Genomic DNA, 19821 nt, shown 5'->3' with positions numbered 1-19821 from the left:
GGATGTGAGATTAGAATCACGAAAAACAAGAGATTAAAAAGGAATATACATTAAGACTCAGAGGGGAAAAAAAATGTGTGACGTTGATCGTCGACGTCGCGACGGCTTCCTCCCCCAAGTATCAGCAACGTGACGGCGCCGTTGACGCTGCGAAAATGCGATTCGCTGAAAAGAATGCGAAATCGGCCGCGTGTCAAAATGCAAAATCGTTAAATGATATATCTCATGCATATTTTCCTTCCTTGAAGAATTTTCCGGTTCACGGAATCATGTTTTACATGTAAATGTCTCCTGATCATTATCCGATTAAGGAAAACGTCGTTTGGTTCCGTAACGAATCCCACCGTAGGAAAAACGACGAATGAAAAAAAAAATTATTAGCAACGAAAGATCAAAAAATAATATTACTTTCCAATTTACGGTACCAAAAAAAAAATTTCAATTTGCCCAGCCTCCAAAATTGACACGTGGTCCAGACCGAACGTAATCATTAGAGTACCAAGAAATCACCAAGAGAAAAGATGCACAAGCAAAGAAAACATGGCTGACGGATAAATACGTGAAATCTTGTCTCCCCAGCCCGTAGTAAACGGGCGAAAAATGTCGGGGAGCCAAAAAAAAGGTTAAAAAAGGAGGAAACATGGAAACGGCATAAAGAAAAGACAGATTGAAATAGGAAAAAAAAAATACGAAAAGCATAGTCGAATAAAGTAAATCCACGTAAAACGATTTCCGCAGCGCCTCTCTGAATTCACTTTCGTGTAAACGTGGCTTTCACACGTGTCCGTTGAGAACGATGTCACTTGGTACAAGGAATCGTTTTAACGGTCTCTATAGAGTTAGGGTATACAGATAGGCAGGTGGGATGTCTGAGAACGGTGACACTGGGGTACGGACGAAGTGAGCGTGAATGAGAGAATGAAAAAAAAATAAAAAATAAAATAAAAAATAAAAGACATGAAAAATAATAATAAAACGGAAGAACGTAATCGCCACTTAGAATGCCAATTCATATATAGGTACCTATTAACGGAACGGCGTCCGAAGTGGTAGGCATGCTCTCCGCGACGAGATTCAAGAAGACTGTCAGCGACAGCAAAATGGTGACTCCTGTGGATGCACGTTGAAACATCTTGAGAAAATTGTAGGAAGATGAGGGACGTTAGTTTCGAGTACGAAGACACACGCGTGAAATCCGTGGAAGATATTCTAATGAACCAGGAAGAGGCTTGCAGTATGGGAGATATGACAATGGCGAAGCACGTGAGGATAACGAACGTCTTCGCGATGCGAAAATTGTGCAATTCTCGTCTGACGAATAATGTATAAGAAGAGATAAGGTTAGGTTAGGTATGGCAGCTTTCAAGTGCCACGGTGAAAACAAGATAAGATTCGTACTCGAACTTCGATGAGACCGTGTGCTTACGGTATACGTGAAAAGATATATAGCTGGGTGGAAAACCGCCACCGGGATTCCCCGACTTCCGTTACAGCGAAATCAGCGACGAAAACAGGAAGTAATTCATTCGCGAGGATTCCCGCGCGATACGCGAAACGTCAGGGATGCGAAATATTGACTGAAAGAAGCTAACGGGATATAATTGGAACTATAATAAAGTTATCGATCGACCGAGTGTATAGAAATAATATATGTACATAAGTATATGGGCACGGTGAATATCTCTTACGATTATTACTTTTTTTTTTCTACGTAATTTCTTCTTCGTACCAACCAAAGATAAATATCTACGTAACACAGATAATGGATTAGGTGTAAAAGCAAAGACGATCGAACGTTACGTTCCCAGGGTCTAAAAGTCCCGGGACAAATTTTCGGGTTGCGTAAGGTTAAAGGTTTCCGTAACGTACCCGGTGTACCGTGGTAATATTTTATTACGTTAAGTGTTTCCATTTCGCGAGATTGATACTGGAAGATGCCAAGATGCCACGGTTCTATCAATCTACCTATCCTCCGGCTGTAGAACACCGTATACAGGTAGCTATGTATTCACGTTTATACGATACAGTAGGTGCTGGTAACTATATAGGTACTGAGGGCGAAACTAGTCGAAGAAAATATATAAGCTTCGAGATATCCACCGTGCACAAAAATGGCGTAGCACTACGACAGCACGCGTTACATTGGGAAATAAGATTCTCAAAACGGATAACAGGAGCGCCCTACTATTTAGTAGTCTAAATGGAGATGGCAAGGATGCATCTGATGTATCAGCGAATAGGGAGTATTTCCAAAGTGGAACGGATGCCGTGTCGCGGTGAATTTAAAGTGAAATTCGAAGGAAGCTCCTATTTAGCACTGAGATCAGGTTAGGTTGGATCAGGTTAGGTTTGATAGTATCCCGAAACATCAGGTATAAGCTGTCGGGTGAAAATCGAAGAATGACTTGCGGTTGGCACTTTAACTCTTTGACGCGCTAATACCCAATAACGATTTCGCTCCGGCACACTCAATTCACAGAGTGCACTGTGCTCATGGGTGATTTGAATCTGGTCGAGTATAGCGTGTAGGTACACAGACTGCACCGCGGCGTGTTTATCTAGTTGACTAATGATATTCAACGTGCTATTTAATTTTCCACGGACACGCGGTGCAGTGCACGCAATATTATGGAGATTTCATTCAAGGGGGAGAAAGAAAGAAAGTACAAGAGCGCGCCTGAGGAAAATGGATACCGGCCGGCTTGTTTTACTCGGCGTTCTACGTGAAACGTCTAGGTTGGATTTTAAGCACGGACTGTACTCGCCCGTCTCGCTGCGTGTTCGCTTCGAATTTCTTTACTCGATACCTCGTTGCGTCACGCTTCGAACTAGAAAACTTTTCTCTGCGATTTCCTTTCTTGAGAAATTAGGAAACTTAGGTGTACAACCTAATCTAAGTTAAATTAATTTATGTCTCTTGCTCCTCGTAGCGGAGCAAACGCGAACGAAGTTGCAATAAACGAATTTCTATGTAAATAGTAGACCCAAGGTGTATACGTTTGGTATAGTAGATAATAGTACATAAGATGTATATACGTAAAGGCCGACGTCACGTAACTTTCTTTCTATCCACCAAGAGCAAAGCCCACTCGAGTGAAATTACGCGAAAGGCTATAAGAGGGTTTGATACAATTAGTGTCCGCTGTGTGTTTTACCGCAGCACAAGACTTATAAGAAGGTGGATATTAAGGTTTCTTGTTTTTTTTCCTCCAAGAAATTTATGCCTCGCTTTATACGAAAGAAGAGGCGGCAGAAGACGCGTAGATAACGATCCAGTCTGATCTAAGATAATATGCTATCGGTTATCGTGATATCAAACGACTCTATTAGGAGCATCGATACTTTTATAGCGAGTCATAAAGAATCTAGCATTTATGGATCACTCGCATTTTTCTGCTTGGTACGCGAAGACGCTCGAGAGCTATTTCAAAGAATACATCTAATAATCCACGGCAAGGGACGCAATAGCCTTTGTATGGTCGGAGGAATTTTTTAACGAAGCAAAGTGTCTCGTACAAACAGAGATTCGCAATTTGAAAATTCAAGAGAAGCAAAAGACACTCTTCGTCGTCTTTCCTAAGTTTCCTAAGTTTCTCAAGGAGTGCCGAGCGCACCTACTCGAAGTTAATTTTAAACGTGACTGTTCGTACAAACTAGATGGTTGCTTGAGATACCAAGAGATTGAATAATCTCAAGAGACACGGTAACGTCTGTATGATCTTGTTTTGTTCTTAAAAAACGCCATTGAGGTAAAGGATTTCTTTAACGTTAGTATACCGTATCCGAGTGGTTTTATCGCGTCTTTGTATTACGGGCGACAAAAAAAAAGCGATTCAAAAATCCGACGAAGCAACAGCTCGTTCAGTGATTTGCGTGAAGAGAAAGAAAAAAAAATGGATGAAAATTAAAAAAAAGCACAAAGAAGACAAGGGATCGCTACGCGCCGGTGAAACAGCCTGTGGTGGAATTTTTCATAAAGGGTCTAGAGACCCGGGGAACGCATCGACGTCAATATTAAACTCGCGTTATTGCTTTCGCGTTCGTCTGACTAGAAAAGTTAGATTTTGGAAAAGCTCCACCGATGCTCCGATACGTAGTAGCGCCTCCGAGGAAACGTTGCGAGGCGACTAAAGGGAACTTGGGTCGAGTATAGTGTATAACCTAACTGACGAGTAGTTGAATATTAAGGAGGGTTGTCTGTTAGCTTTTCCGAAATATATATGTATAGTCCAAGCGTGAAACAAAGAAGTAAATTCGAAGCGAATCGTGAAACAATGACAGCTGGTTGTGCGCCAGGCTGGAGGCGAGAAGATGCGTATTTCAATTTCATGGCAACACCCATGAACACACGAGCCGATCGATTCTCAGAAGCGAAACACGGGATTGGTAACAGTTGCGAAATACACGTGACGTTTGATTCGATAAAAAAAAAAGAATGGATGGACTTTTAGCAAATTCGCGTACACGGGTAAGCACTGACCGTCCGTTAGAATTCAATGAAGCGAGGATCAAAGGGAATCAAGTGAAAGGAAGCTGGAAGCGGATGTGAATTTGTCGAATCTTCTGGCAGATCGGTAATCGAAATGTACCATGCATGACTGATAAGGGATCGTGAAAAGTTGATAAGCCTCCATTGCGAAGAGACGTACGTCTTCTGGGATTTCGACAGGTAGACTCGTGGGTGGAGGGTTCGAGAAAATTTTGATGGTCGCCGAATGAGAGTGCGACGTAAGGGTCGCAACGTGATCGCCCGTTATGACTTTGTAAACTGTCGGCTACGCATTTGACACCCTTTCTACCAGTATACATGAACGTACGAACTCAGTCCTGCCATTCAGTGTCGCTATGATAAGCAAAGACCAGCATCAGCAACACTATGGCCCACTGATAAGAACCCACCCGTCTCCTCTACCCCGTTGATCCTCTTGAAATATTAAATCGATCTGGCAACGTTGATCCGTACATTTTCGCGTAGCAATGCCTTTTACGACTCGGAGATCCCCACTCTTTAACCTATCCAAATTCAAATCACGTTCCTCCCTTTCGTAGACAGGGTCGCCCTGGGTGTCTGCAGTTGCGGTGTAAACATAAAATTTGCACGATATTCCCGGGTAGAAAATACAAGTAGAAGAAAGAGAGTGAGAGAGAGAGAGAGAGAGAGAGTAGATAGAGGCAGAAAGAGAGAGGACGATATATAAAAGTGAGAACGTAAAAGTATGAAAATACAAGTAGAAGAAAGAGAGTGACACTCTTTAACCTATCCAAATTCAAATCACGTTCCTCCCTTTCGTAGACAGGGTCGCCCTGGGTGTCTGCAGTTGCGGTGTAAACATAAAATTTGCACGATATTCCCGGGTAGAAAATACAAGTAGAAGAAAGAGAGTGAGAGAGAGAGAGAGAGAGAGAGAGTAGATAGAGGCAGAAAGAGAGAGGACGATATATAAAAGTGAGAACGTAAAAGTATGATAGGGGTAGAAATAAATTTTTTTTTTTATTAAATCCTATAACGCCCGAATATATCGAACGTGAGTACTGATACGATTAAAAAAACAACCAAAGTAAAATTATCAAAAAAAAATATCAGACTGACCAGAGGGAAGACGACGTTGAATCCCCATCGCATAACAGGCATCCCTGTCCGTTGTACCGGTGCAATCGATTCTCCCTGAGGGTTACTAAATTTTTCAAGAGTCTACGTCCTCCGCCAATTTCACAGCTTGCCATTAGGCTAAGCTGATTAAGACGCTTTTACAGCCCCACGCGACGGGTTAAACGAGAGGGTGAAACAAGTGACTTGATCATTCATCAAGATATACCCTACTCGACAAGGGTATGCCCTAGGTGGGCTGGTCACCATTGAACCCTCGGAGATTCTAATATTTTGACGTTCCTTGTTCGGCCGTATCCCCTATGTCTCGTGCCAATCCTGATACTGTAGCAACATATTCCAGACACCCTTGGCGACTCCAGGTGGCGCCCTCTTATGCGACGTTAACGATTAACTGTTTGCGGTTTAGGCGTTTGTTATTGTCAAACGAAAGAAACGTAAAACTGTCAGCGAAAGTGCCGAGAGTAAAGATACGTATATGTACAGTACATTAATGTCATTAATCGTAAGTAGAGTGCAGGCCTACGTTGCATGCTTTGATTTACGTTACCTAGGGTGAGCTTCTCGCCGGAATCCGGCGGGAGGGTGAATCCAAGAAGCGCCATACTTGATATCAGTACGCACGGTACTATCAGATTGAAGAAGTAGTACAAAGTCCGTCTGCGTATCTTGATTGTGAATGTCACGTCGACGTACGGCTCGGGACAGCACTGATACATGATTGTGTTCTTTTTACCTGGCATACCTGTAATCACAATGTCTCACGTTATAATCAGCACAATCGACCAATAAGCAGCCTACCTGTCCATTCCATGACAACGAAATAAATGTATCTCCGGTCACGATGAATCTTTTGACAGGAACAACGAATACAGTTATAACGTAAATTTTCTTCATTTGAAAAAAATATATGTAGATATAACTTTATCAATAAACTTATCTGATACTCTACAGTGATCATCATCTGGATGATAGAGCGACGAACAAATTGTTAATTGTTAATGAAAAATATACATATGGCAAAAATGTACAATATTGACTTTCGAGGAAATAAGATTTTCGATTTAATTAAACGGTTTTTTTTATTTTTTTCCATACGAGTCGACGGGTGGTAAAATTAGTGATTAATTAATTTTTTTTCCTCGGTTGGTAGTCCCTCATTATTAGTTGACCCCATCGTACGAATTCGTTGCAGTCGTATCGACAAACAACGCGATTTCGTGCTCGGTAGTAAAATGAAGAGTCGACATGTTGTTGTTATGACGTATCGCTGTCAAATTTTAAATGCGCACTGCCTTGAGTTCATTAAAACTCACCGATCAGGTACCATTCTCCGTTCATGATGAAATCGGACAAGTCACCTCCGTCCTCCGAGTTGAGTACCAGATCGAGCTATCGAGGTCAAAGTTTGATTAAGACAAGCGTGACCTACGGCATTCCATGACAAAGTAGCAAATGCATGCACACGTGCATTCGCGCGATAGCACTGTTCGGCAAGGTTCCAATTAAACGTCAATTATTGTCCTCGAAAGAAATTAAATTGTTGCGCGATAAAAAGTCAACAAAAAGGTAAACGACAATCGGCTTATTTTATTTCGTCGGATTAAAAATAAAATCAGGAAAAAACGAATTTTCACGAAAACTGGAAAAGCAGATCAAAGGTGCCGCGAGGTATTACGCGTGGACGGCATGGCAATTATTTTCTTGACGTGCATTGTGTCAGGAGATGTACAGTTATTTAACTTTGAACCGACTGCGAACTGCATTTTCATTAGCGCCCTGACAAGCCATACGATAATTGGGACAGGCGCGAATGGAAAATATATACAGAGTTATGCACGACATACGTACCACCTGAAGTTAGGCGGTCCATTAAATTTCATCTGATAAAGCAACCTTTAGGTTGAGCGTCAGGCGGTGCGTTTGCCCGTAAATAACTCTATATACACATACGTGTTTACGGATATTTGCCGGTTTGTCTCGATTGACAAAATACCGCGAAATTCCATTTTCACGTATACCCGTCAGCGACTGTCGTTTATTCGCATAGCGCGTTACACCGCATTTATTTCCAACGATCCTGTACACTTTCGGCCTCTTTTGATTGGCTATCTGCCACTGCCATCTCTTGTCCATGAAAAAAAAAGCGTTTCCTCTGCCATCTGCAGGCAGTTTCTATAAAATGAAGCCAACCGCGAAGTGACGTGACTGCGAGGCCCTATCTAGCTTTCAAAAAGTTCTCGAGGCCACGATGAGTCTCGTGATCACAACTTTTTAGAACAGTCAGATAGATTTAACAAAAAAAAACGACGTTTTATATAGGCCAAATTCTATAGAACGGAATTGAGCGAAAAGTCCATTAAAAAAAAAAACGAGGAATAATTGTCAGATACAGATGCAAACATGCCAAATCGAATTGATGCACATATCTAACAATTCTAATAATTCTAATCAGCTAAGCAGGAAGCATTCAACGACCAATCAACAACACGTGCTCTACCAAATAGCAAATGATTCTTTTATATAAAATTACATGGACGTCTTCATATTTATGAAAATGTGGAAGAGGTCGGGTGTAGTATGTAATAATATCACAAGAGAAATGTTCGAGAAAGTGACAGAGAAAGAGAGAGAGTGAGAGAGATATACGTATAGTAGCTGACAGATTTCCAAAATATTAAAAAATATCTATATATATCTACGTAATTCCAAAACGAAGCAAGGACGAAGTTCGAATATAAATTGCATCTAGGTAGACCGGCCGGACAAAGCCACAATATATCCCATGAAACAAACCATAAACGGCTTGCGCGATTCGTACGAATAAGAAGCTATCGCGTACCAATCTTATGTCCAGCGGTGGCTACGCCATTGCGCGATTCGATTTTCGCCACACGTATCTCTAGCATCTTTATACGCTTCGCTGTTAGATAAAAATCGTGTCTTTTCTATCCGACAGCAAAATGTTCTGTCCATTAAAATGAGCGATATACGTCCCCGTCGTTTCGCACAGACGCTCCTTTCAATATACCAAAGAGCGTCGCCGCTATAGAAACTTTTATATGAATATATTTTTATATATTTTTCACACACTCTCTCTCTCTCTCTCTCTCTCTCTTTCTCACTTTCCATCTTCACGTTTCTCCATTATCTTTCATCTCTACGACACGTTATTATATTTTTATATATTTTTCACACACTAAAATGAGCGATATACGTCCCCGTCGTTTCGCACAGACGCTCCTTTCAATATACCAAAGAGCGTCGCCGCTATAGAAACTTTTATATGAATATATTTTTATATATTTTTCACACACTCTCTCTCTCTCTCTCTCTCTCTCTTTCTCACTTTCCATCTTCACGTTTCTCCATTATCTTTCATCTCTACGACACGTTATAACCGTTCATGATCCCACTGAGGTATCAGTCCAAGATAGTAGCGATTGTAGAAGGTGAAAAGGAAAATATAAAAATTTTTCATTGCGTCAAGGTAAGTAGAGGTGTCATTGATTCTCGCCTTTGACAACAAGTACACAGTAGGTTACGTATTTAATAATGAAATGGCCATATGCATTCTTTTTTTGTACTGATGGGTATCTTAACGTATACAGTAGATTAGGTATCGCTTTATCAGGATGTACATGGTTCGGTGTATGGTCTTACATGGCTGCCCACAGACTCGTACGCAACTGCACGCATGTTCCATACGGTGCAATTGTGCGTCGAGGGGCACTCAAGTAAGAGCGCATCCGACAATCAAAGAAAAACGCCGCTGCCCTCGCACGCGCTTAAGTCGCAACTTTTAACTCTACCGTTGACTAAGGTGCGCGCATGAATGATTATCGGATATAATTTTTGTTTATTCGCGTCTCTACTCCGTACCGTAAAACGTGAGTGGGTGACATGACGTAAGACGGAATGACAAAATGTACAGTCCGAGAAGGAATGTGGCCGAAAAGGATGTAGGTGGTAATATCTCCCTGGTAGGGTGGATCGAAAAAGAATTTCCACTATCGAGTGGCAGAGGGGTAGCTTCGTGCAGCATTGGCATACGCAACAGGTGAAAGCAGGTACCGACTTCAGCCTCTTAGTTTTCAATGTCGAGTCACTTTGGCGAAATATCACGCGATAAGTGGCGGAGCTCGTTTCCATTCTTTCCTTTCTGTCGATACTTCCGACTTAAGATACTTTACGTTAAAGGCAAAGACTCGCGCACCACTTTGCTTGGTCGCGAAATATTTTCGCCGGAGCATTCTGACAAATTTTTCGTCAAACTATTGGAGAACTTTCACGTATTTCGACGTGAAGGTTATATGCCTTTCGTGGGTCTTCGATAACACGGACTTCCCATTAATGCTCGCGTATTACGTGGACTTTGGGAGACGATTTTTTAATTTTACTTTTTCACCACCTCATTTTGCTCGCGTTAAGGTGGTTCGATCGCTCGAGCACTTTCAAGATGCGGATATGAATTATTTAATATTTTCTTGACAGGTGCTTAACGGCCGTCCGTGCAAAATTTCATAATTATTTACCGTCCAGCTTACGAGATGTATGAAATCAAAATAGCAATGTCTTCTTCGAGATTTCTCAGCTATCAGGCGGTGAAAGGAAATTCAATTTCTAGAAGACGTTTCCTGTACGTCGAACGTTACTAGGATGATTTTCAAATTCGAAGTATGTTGCACATTTTTTATCTTTTTCTTTTTATTGCTATATTTGAACGATATGTGATATGAACATCTCTTTTATGACGAATATCTGTCTTCCGCTTGTATCAAAGGTAATACCTTTACGTGGGAAATATTTTGGTAATGAACGATACACGTGGAATTCACAGAAATTGGAATACTATTGTGATGCTAGGCGAACCACCTTAATGCGTTTTGAAAGCTCGCAATTTTTTTCTTACAATACACACGATTGATTTGGGATAATTTGAAAAAATTCTGTAATACAGTGGTACCTGCTTTTAAGAAAATTTTAATTTTTGGAAAAAACGATTTGTATAGTCTGGATAATTCGGGAAAAATTACACTGACCCTTTTTGTTTTTGTACAGGTTCACATTTTATTTTGTCCACGCCTCGGTTTCATCGGGGCGAAAGAGGAATAACAGAGGAAAATAAGTACGTGCAGATACCATGACGTATGTCAATGCTGATTCTGAATTGGCTGATGTGTAAATGTCGGTACTTATAAAAAAAAAAAAAAAAGATAAACGCAGAGGCTCGAGTGTGTGCGAGGCAGAGGCGTACTTAACTTAAATTTATCGTAGCGAGTACCCATTCTCTTTATTCTCCATTATACTACACGTACATATGTAACACGTGTATGATAAACGGAAAAAAAAAAAACTGAAAAATGTCCATGTACCCAGAAAACCCCTCAATAAAAACGAAAAAATAATATTTCAAACTCGAGTTAATTTTTTTGTAAAAAAACCCCAACTTGGCCAAAACATTGATAAAATAGTTCGAGCATCCTTAACTGCAGTATCTGATCGCACTGAGACTCTATAATTGTAATTATCAGATTGGAATAAAAGGAAAAAAAATGCAAAATCCCATGCAGGTTAGCTTTTTCAAGAAATCAATGGGCGTATCCTGAAAACTCAAATGAGCCCTCGTTCCAGTTAACGAATGATTTCTCGCGCGATAAAATTAACGCGAACCCCTCGATCGACCCAGAGATCAATTCGGCCGAGCCTTGATACCTTGATTAATCAATCCCCAGACTACTCATTTTTTTCAAGGGTCCAGACCAACGAAGAGTTTCGAGAATGGGGAGTCGCTCGTGGCTAGCATGGAAGCGTCACTCAGCTATGGACTCCACGGGAATTCGGGATTCGGGTTGATAGATCGTAATAAAGTATATCAGCAACTCCCCAGCGATATTCGGGAGCCGCGAAATAAAAGGAGCGGATATAAGGAGCGAACGGGAAACGCGGGGTTTAGGTAGCGAGAGCAAAAAAAGAAGTAAGAGAATTCCGTTGGTAGGGTAGAAAAGTGCCGCTTGGGAATTTCGCGAAAACGAGACGACGCCGCGACCCGATAGTGTCCGTAAAGTTTTCGCGATCGATGGAAACGACGTGCGATGAAAACTTTCCTGACAGATACGTCCAGACACGTGAGATATTTTTGGCGAGTAATCGCCAAACCTGCCAAACGAGTTGCCGCGGCACGATTTTCGAATAAAAATGACGACGGGCTGAAATTTTTATTTTGAAAAAAAAAAGTTTTTTATTCTCTCTCATACACACACATAATATACCACGATTAGCATACTCATCTCCTCGTAGTACATACACCTATGATCCCCACGGATAAGGCTGTTACGGCTTGTGTCACGCGAGTGTCATGACGTAAAATTAACGTAACGGCTTAATGCACGTAGTCACCTCTTGTGCGTCATAATGACAGACATTTGGAAGGGGCGCTTGTCCTCCTTTTTTTAGTCAAAGGAAAGATAAAGAGGGAGAGTAATTTCACCGGCAATTGACAGCGCGCACGGATCGTATCAGGTGACACGGTTTAAGAAATACATTGAAAAAGGATCCTACATCCATGATAAGTTAATTTCAATATCTGTACCGCGTTAAATTCCCTATACCGTGATACCGCTGTAAAAAGACGTCAGTCCGTGTTCTCAGCGAAATTAGGCACGGATGTAGCCGGCATGCAAGGTAAATTAAGGAATCGAGGGATTTGTGGATATTAGATAGACACTGTGTATGGGAGTTGCGGAGTCGATAGTAGAGTGACGTTGGACATGTACTCCATGCAAAATAGTGATTTTCAGCTCAGACATAATCACGTGGTCCCTGCTTTGACTGGTCGATGTTCTGTGTGAATGTAGGTATGCGGGGGTGTCTCTTTCTATTATTGTAGAGCTGTTTATTTTTGTATTCTTTTTTTTTCAACGAAGCCTCGCCTGTATAACTCTGTACGTAACTTTATATAATTTCATTAAAGCCCGCTTCTTTAGGAAGCATTTGAAGCAAACACCGGCAAGCGACATCAGCCCATTAGCATTTATGTTTCCTCTCTTCTAGGTGTTCCTCAAATATCAAACAATTATAGCCAATTCAATGTGCTCGATTTGCGTTCGGGAAGTAACGAATAAAAGTAAAACATAAATAACGTATGATCTCACATTCCTTTACGCGGTAAGGGTGTCGACGTTGGTCGTCGCGACGCCCTTACCAAGTTCAGGCCACGTGTCTTAGGCTCTATGCGCTTTACAGAAGCATTCTGTAGTTCCCGTGTTTTTCGTTGGCGACGAAAAATTTCGAATTTCATGAAATTTCTCGCGTGACGCGCGAAGCAGGAAGATTGCCGTAAATCGTTATATAGCCTGACCTTTGAATAAATGAGCGAGCAGAAAGACGTCAAGCGAATAACGTATGTACCAGTTTTGATTTCGACGTGATTCAAAATATCTTTCGAAATTAAAAATGACAGTGTATTCTCTTATTGAGCTTTCGCCATTTTTACTCTTGTTTTCTCTAATTTTATTATTTTCCTTACCAAAATAATAATAACAAATTAATTCGCGAAATCCTCATCGACAACGTGACGTGGAACGGACTGAAAAATGCATTTATCGTTAACTCCGATCGACGTCTCGCTCATTAGAAAAGTCCGACGTCCGAATGATAAATTCATCCTGTTAAGGGAAACCGGAAGGCGGTATCGTAAATGAAATTATACGTATGTAGCAGCTGATCAAAAATTTACAGGCACAAGACCTGGCCGAAACTTATGCAGAGTCGTAAAGCGTGCATAGATTGGAAGGAAATACAGACTGTAACGTGTACGGAGTAAACTTTGAAAATTTCAATCGCGTTTTACGGGCGGATTTAAGTAGGGGTGCCAACGGGGGACCCGACTAATAATTTAGCACGAAAGTCGAGAGTGCCCGAATGAGCTTGGAATTTCGTCTTGAACGTGTTTAACGTTACACCGTGTGGATCTCACTGCTGCTGGCGTTATCTATAGGCAAGAGGATGCAGCAGACGAGAACCCGGCGAGATTAGAATTTCGCGAGATGTCGAGTGCCAAAATAAACGTCATTTATGTTAGCAGAAGATCAAGCTTAGTTAGTGGCGTACGAGTTAATGATACTTCACTTTTTAAATGAAGCCCAATGCTTTCTTAAATGCTCTTGATAAATCGCTACGTCGATAAGCGAACGAGCGGGGGTCTGTATACAAGAAAATCTTTAATATTGTATACCTGCCGTGAGCGCGAGAAAGACGGACTTATGCATAGTCACACGTCTAAGAAGAGGACAGACCTACGGCTAGACCACTCTTTACTCATGGTTTCTTGCTTCGGTTACTCTTTGCGAAACTGAATGCTGTAGTTACAGCTTTTAATGATAATTAAAAATTTTATTCTTTTAAACGTTAATTATAAATATAATGTCTCGTCCTATTTTAATTCCTGCAGTCGCGTACGTCAATGTTCGTGACTTCGTTATTCTTGGGGTTCACACAGGGTAGGCAATTCCAAATTTTAACGGAACAGTCCTTTTCGCTGCCAATATACGACAGTTTACTTTCAGCGACCGGTTAACGCCTGCCAAATTTAACAGGAGCATTTAAAGTGAATCGGATAATATATTACGTAACGCCCATTCGGAAAAGATATACAGGGTGGTAAATAAGGAACATACTACCAAATGATCTCCATGATCGCGAAGATCCGGAAAAATGCTCGATGCATTTAAACTCGAGAATGATGCAAAAAATTCATTTCCAGTTCCTTCATTTTTCATTAATTCACTAATTTTATTAAACACAAAACACATTGCTTTATTTGATAAAAAATTTACATTGACAGCCAAGGTTCACTTTGGGAAACATAATCTTGCATTAAAACTGTCTTAACAAATTTTGTCAGATCTTCGTAACCGAGCAAGATATTTATGTGTACAGTTTCTAGCGAACCACCCTGTATATACACTTCCTGCGAAACGACACATTATCGATTGAGTGCATGTACACGTCATTAGTAACGAAATGTCAATTTCAACACAGAAAACCAGACTTGGCATATTTGTCTTTCGTTTCGCGCGGGAATCCGCGCTTTAACCCCGAGGCGCGTTTGCATACATGCATTGTTAGTGTAAAGAAAACAAAAAAAAAAAGAGAAAAAGGAAAACGGAAGATAAAAAATGAGTAGCACGATGACTCAACACACAAGACTGCATAAAGATCATCACCCCGTTCTAATGAGACGTGTATTAATCGTACACAGGAACGATTTAAAAAAATGTGATCTAAATTCAAACTACGTCCTACGCAAAAAAAAATTTCTAAATTTTTTATCGAACGATAAAAGAAAAAAAAACAAGATATTGAACCAAATTCATCAGACGCAATAAATCACTATCGTCCAATGTAACCCACGTCTCTACGACCTATTGGGATGAATTTATCATAGGACATTAATTGATCTATCACCGACTGCAATTAATATTAAAAATCTATCATCTAAAAGAAATTCTTTCGACATGTTATATCAATGCTCAGAAAATTGTTGGCAAAAGCACATCTTCCCTGCCTCGCGTTGTCGCACGCGAGAATCAGGGCGAATTACGAAGATTCGCGTCACCAAAGACGTCAAGTATAATGAATATCGATGCAAAGATACTCAGTGATCTTGAACGCAGGACTTTTATCTCTGAAACTACGAAGCGTGAGGAATGACTATCTATGGAGCGTTGCTATTGTGTTTGCGCTGTTGTGTCACGGTTAGAAGGAGACAGAGGATACAAAAAAAAGTAGGAGGGACTAGCAAACGGAGAGAAAGAAGAAAAAAAATGAAAAAAAAAAATTCGATAATAGATCGCAGAGCTCCTGGCATAGTAAAAGTAGAGTCGAAACGTTGGCGGACGTGAAGTGAGTCTCCCGATTGACAGCCTCACCGAGAGAATTCTTCGAGGACTCGAGTGCTATATAAGAGATAGGTTAATTTCCCGTCTTGTGCCACGACGTCTCTCTATTCCACAGCATCCAATTTCATGTTCCGTTAAGAAAAAAAAAAAAAAAAGGGATTGCAGCCATCGATTCCACAGTCGTTAAAAATATATATGTATCCAATCAAAATGTACGATTCGACTCGATATCATTGTTGTTTGAGTATAGAACGATATTCATATAAAAGACAAATAGAAAGGCCATCTCCATAAAACATAAAAACTCGGCAGTGCGTTATGACCCATTTTACAGTATTAATTATCGATCTGACAAAGGCTAGGAACGAATGATTTTTCTTTTTTCGTGATATCTTGCACCCCTCAAAAAGACCCTCTTCATCGTCCGTCACTGGTTTACTCAACTTTATTAGGAACTTTTGTTCATGGTTTCAAGGAATTGGCCATGGTGCTTTGTGTGTTAATTGTGTACGTGTACTGGAGACAGTAGTGTACCTGGTTGCCGTGGTAGGTCCAGGATCCGAACTTCATGTCACAGTGTTGGTCGTCAAAGGGGAACCAAGTGATGTCTATCTTGCATGTGCTCTTGAAGATGCCCGGGGGGACGTACAGGCAACTGCCGTTATTCGAGACCACCACGTTTGTTTGGTACGTCCCGTCGAAACCCTCATCCGCACTAGCATTTCATCATATTTTCATTATTACTCTCATTCTTTGAAAAATCTATCGGCTACTTGTAAGTCGATTTCGCAGGGCCAGACAAGATCAAGAAGTGAAAGACACAGGTTAGATTTGCGAACTTACTAGTCGCCGTAGCGTAACAGACACCGTTAAGATATAAGGGAGCGAGCGTGGTATTTACTTGGAGTGACGATTTTTAGACTTTTTGGACAATTGTCAAAGAATGAAAAAAAAAAAGCATTAATAAAACGAGTATACGTAGGGTCGTTTAAAATGACTGAAATTTATTGTGAGCTTTATTTTTTATTTTCTTTTTTTTTTCCCCCTTGATAATTCTTTTACTCCCACGCTACGTGCACTATTGCGACCAACGGCAAATATGGCGGGAGTTTTCGAATTTTTCTTTGGAATTATTAAGCCGCGGCAGTAGCGTAGGCTTTACGTGGGGGATTACACGATTTATGTTTTCGGCCAGGGTGCTGTAAATACCCAACCCGTTAGATGCTTAAACCCAATTCGTGGTGTCTCCCTTTCTTGCCGCTTCTTTTGCGCCGTCTCGTTAAGCCACGTATTTTCCTGCTTCTACATATTTTCTCATTTTTTTTTTCCTTTTCTTCCTTGCTGCCGTTAAGCTACGTAATGCCATCTCACAAAAATTTGTGACAACATTTTTTGTTCCTCTCTTTTGTTTCTCGTTTAAGTATTTCCTATGGCAAAATAGTCATAGATTTTCAGGGTGATATTTTTTTTTTCAATTGCTTTTATACTTATTTTCCACTTTTTTCTTTCTACTAAGTCACGTTATGTGTCACATGAATTTTTGACAATATCCGCTTCTTCTCACGTGTCTCGCCTTTGAATATTTCCAGCGTGAATAGCTATAGGTTTTCAGCGTGATGTCGAAGTACCCGAGTGCGAATGAAATACAAGTGAAAAATAACTGAAATGAACCAGATCAGCCAGTGATATTGAAATAGTTTGAATTCTTGGCAAGGTAAGGGGTGACAGGACTCGATACTTCCCTTTCGTTGAATATTTAGCGAATTCATTTTGAAAAAGGGGGAAAGAAGAGGGAATATTATCATGAAATACAAAGAATCTTCAACAGCGACGATATTCACTTGGAAATGAAAACTCGAAATGGCGTATACGGTAATATACTTGTCAAGTGTCTCTCATAAAACTACAGTACTTTCATATGCTTGATCTTGCCTGTGGTCTTTATACTAGTTTCATCGAAATGTCGATCTCGTACAATTTAAATTTTTTAGTTAATCATTTAATGCTCACCACGAGATTTTTTAATATTTTCCGTATTAGTATTAACATTTAATATTTTAAAAAACGTTAACTTAATTTAATAAATTATCAAAAAAAAAATTTACGTCAAGTATAATCAAACCACAAGATTCATTATTGCAACGCGACAGGGTAATTACTAATTACTTTTCTTTTTATCAAATAACAATTAAAAAATATAATTCAAATTTCAAATTAATTAAAGTCGCGCTCCGTAGACCCAAATGGACGCTCTAACATGAGAACATTGCGAGGGATACAATTAATTCAAAGCCCACCCTCTTTGTACACCAATAAATATCCACTGTGTATAATTACAAAGCTATTAGCTTGACACGAAAAATTTATTGGGGTCAAAAATAGAAGATGAAAAAAAAGACTAAAAAAAAGGAAGACAAAAAGAGTTTCATCCACCAACCCTCTCGTAGCCGACGATACAAAAATATTGCGCTGCTACAGCAGCACGAACCGTTTACGACCCTCTCCGTAATCTTCGATATATACTCCGCACAAAAAAGAGACACGTCGGCCGAGCATCCCGACGCAAACAACAATTGGGTTCATAATTAATCCCCAATTAAGAGAGTTCAGGACAAAATGAAGTACCCGCGTGAAGGCGTCGGTCCCGATTAAACGAAATAACAGCGCAATATCTGCTATTGACAATTGAACGAATCAATACGAAACCACGTTGCCCGGAAGACACGGGAGGAAAAGATACAGAAAACGATATCGAAGGCCAATATAACGAGGACATAAAAGGGACATCGGGGACTTTTGCGAAGATGATGGATTCAAAAGTGGGTCGATTGAGAATCCGCCTTGAACTCATTGCACTTACGTTACCAAGGAGCAAAGCTTTTGATTGCACTTTCAAAGACTTTATCGTATCGATAGATACACATAACTACCATTAATGATACCCGTGAAGACTGTCGATCGATCAGTATGTCCCATCATGACTCCCACCTTTCCCCCCCTCTTATTAGTGTCATTAACGTTTGATTAATCGAGCCTCAAAGTTGGCGATCCTACAGTCATGAGCACTGCTAACAATTTGCTGACTACACGGGAAGTTCACAAAGTACGCGGATAATTTGCGTAACATATAAAAACGACTGGATATCATCAGGATTCTACTTCAACTTTCGACTCTCGGGCTACTGTGCATCTTCGACAAATTAATAGTATATGGACCTGATTATTATGCGGGTCGTGTAATTTTCTTAAAGTTGGTTGCGCGAAAGAGCATACTTTCCACTACGGCGCGATTCACTTGATATTGATTGGCACGGAAGACCCCGACTTTGCGCAGAGCTTTATGGATCCTCCGTTGCGCAAACGTAACTAACGTGAGAGGAAGCATCGTCGACTTTTTTCTTCTTCTTCCTTACCTCCCCTGACGCCCCTCACACCGTATCCTCTTTCCCGCGTGGCCGTAATAAATTAACCGAGGAGCTTTCGATTCGATACTAATTCGTCCACCGTGATACACGTCAAAAAGGACTTTCGAAGTTTAACCAAAGAGTTCGGCAATTCGTGTTACTTCGAGCACTAACAATAAGTAGTTACAATGTCAGACGACTGTTGGACACTAAGTAGATGAAGAACGAATCGGGTCACGGAGTATTTAATACAGCGCGAAAGCTTTTAGCTTTATGAGACGCGTGTACGTGAAATCTTAAGGAATTGTGAAAAAAAAAACAGAAAAAAGCTTTTTAACGTCTGGTCATGAAAATCGAGTTTGATCGATAAAATCGAAATTCCATCAAATTTTTATATTCTGAATTTACCGAACGACTTGTTCCAATAATTCAAATTCACCGTGTTCAATCCGACGATTGAATAGGTCCAATTCCAGGATGTAATTTACCGAACAGTTCACTATGGGTACACGAATTGTTAACCTGTACATCTAGAACACGGAATTGCACAGAATGTAACTGGAATCTGGAACGTTTCCGTTGTCTTTTTTTTTACAATCTTCCAAGCAGAGAAATATATATGAAGAAAAGACAAAAAACGTGAGCCACGAAAAAATAAATGTTACCGTATACGAAATCCATTGACGACTGTTACCCGATGGGTCATTCTTTTACCCTAAAACATTAATCGCCATGGCATCCATACCACCGTTCGTGAATTCTGAGAAACGCTTGCGTCGATTGTTCGCACGAACAAAGACGCGATCCGCGAGGCCATTGTCGGACTTTCGGATAAATTCTCTTCCGGAATTGCTAACCCTCGGAGCTTCTGAAGCCGCGGCTCGCCGCTCCAACCGTCGCGCAACAA

The 19821-nt window shown here is 40.6% G+C and overlaps 1 protein-coding gene across 8 annotated transcripts in view; it reads right to left on the bottom strand.

Annotated features, from left to right (window-relative positions):
* Positions 1-19821, bottom strand: part of LOC107274722 (neuronal acetylcholine receptor subunit alpha-7) — an 85718-nt gene that overhangs the window by 26989 nt on the left and 38908 nt on the right. For 4 of the 8 annotated variants that reach the window (XR_003061904.1, XM_015754145.2, XM_025092044.1 and 1 more), the window contains exons 6-9: positions 16045-16225; positions 6925-7000; positions 6159-6353; positions 1024-1110 (exon numbers count right to left, since the gene is read on the bottom strand). Coding sequence is in view for 7 of the 8 variants with exons in the window: in XM_015754145.2 (XP_015609631.1) it covers positions 1024-1110; positions 6159-6353; positions 6925-7000; positions 16045-16225 (539 nt within the window). In the remaining variant the exon portion in view is untranslated. The remainder of the gene's footprint in view (positions 1-1023; positions 1111-6158; positions 6354-6924; positions 7001-16044; positions 16226-19821) is intronic. The other 4 variants (XM_025092045.1, XM_015754144.2, XM_025092047.1 and 1 more) reach the window with 1 other exon arrangement.

Source organism: Cephus cinctus, unplaced genomic scaffold, assembly GCF_000341935.2.
Source record: "Cephus cinctus unplaced genomic scaffold, Ccin1 Ccin1_scaffold0101, whole genome shotgun sequence".
Classification (NCBI taxonomy): domain Eukaryota; kingdom Metazoa; phylum Arthropoda; class Insecta; order Hymenoptera; family Cephidae; genus Cephus; species Cephus cinctus.
Note: the sequence above shows the minus strand (reverse complement) of the source record. Positions and strands in the feature narration are given on the sequence as shown.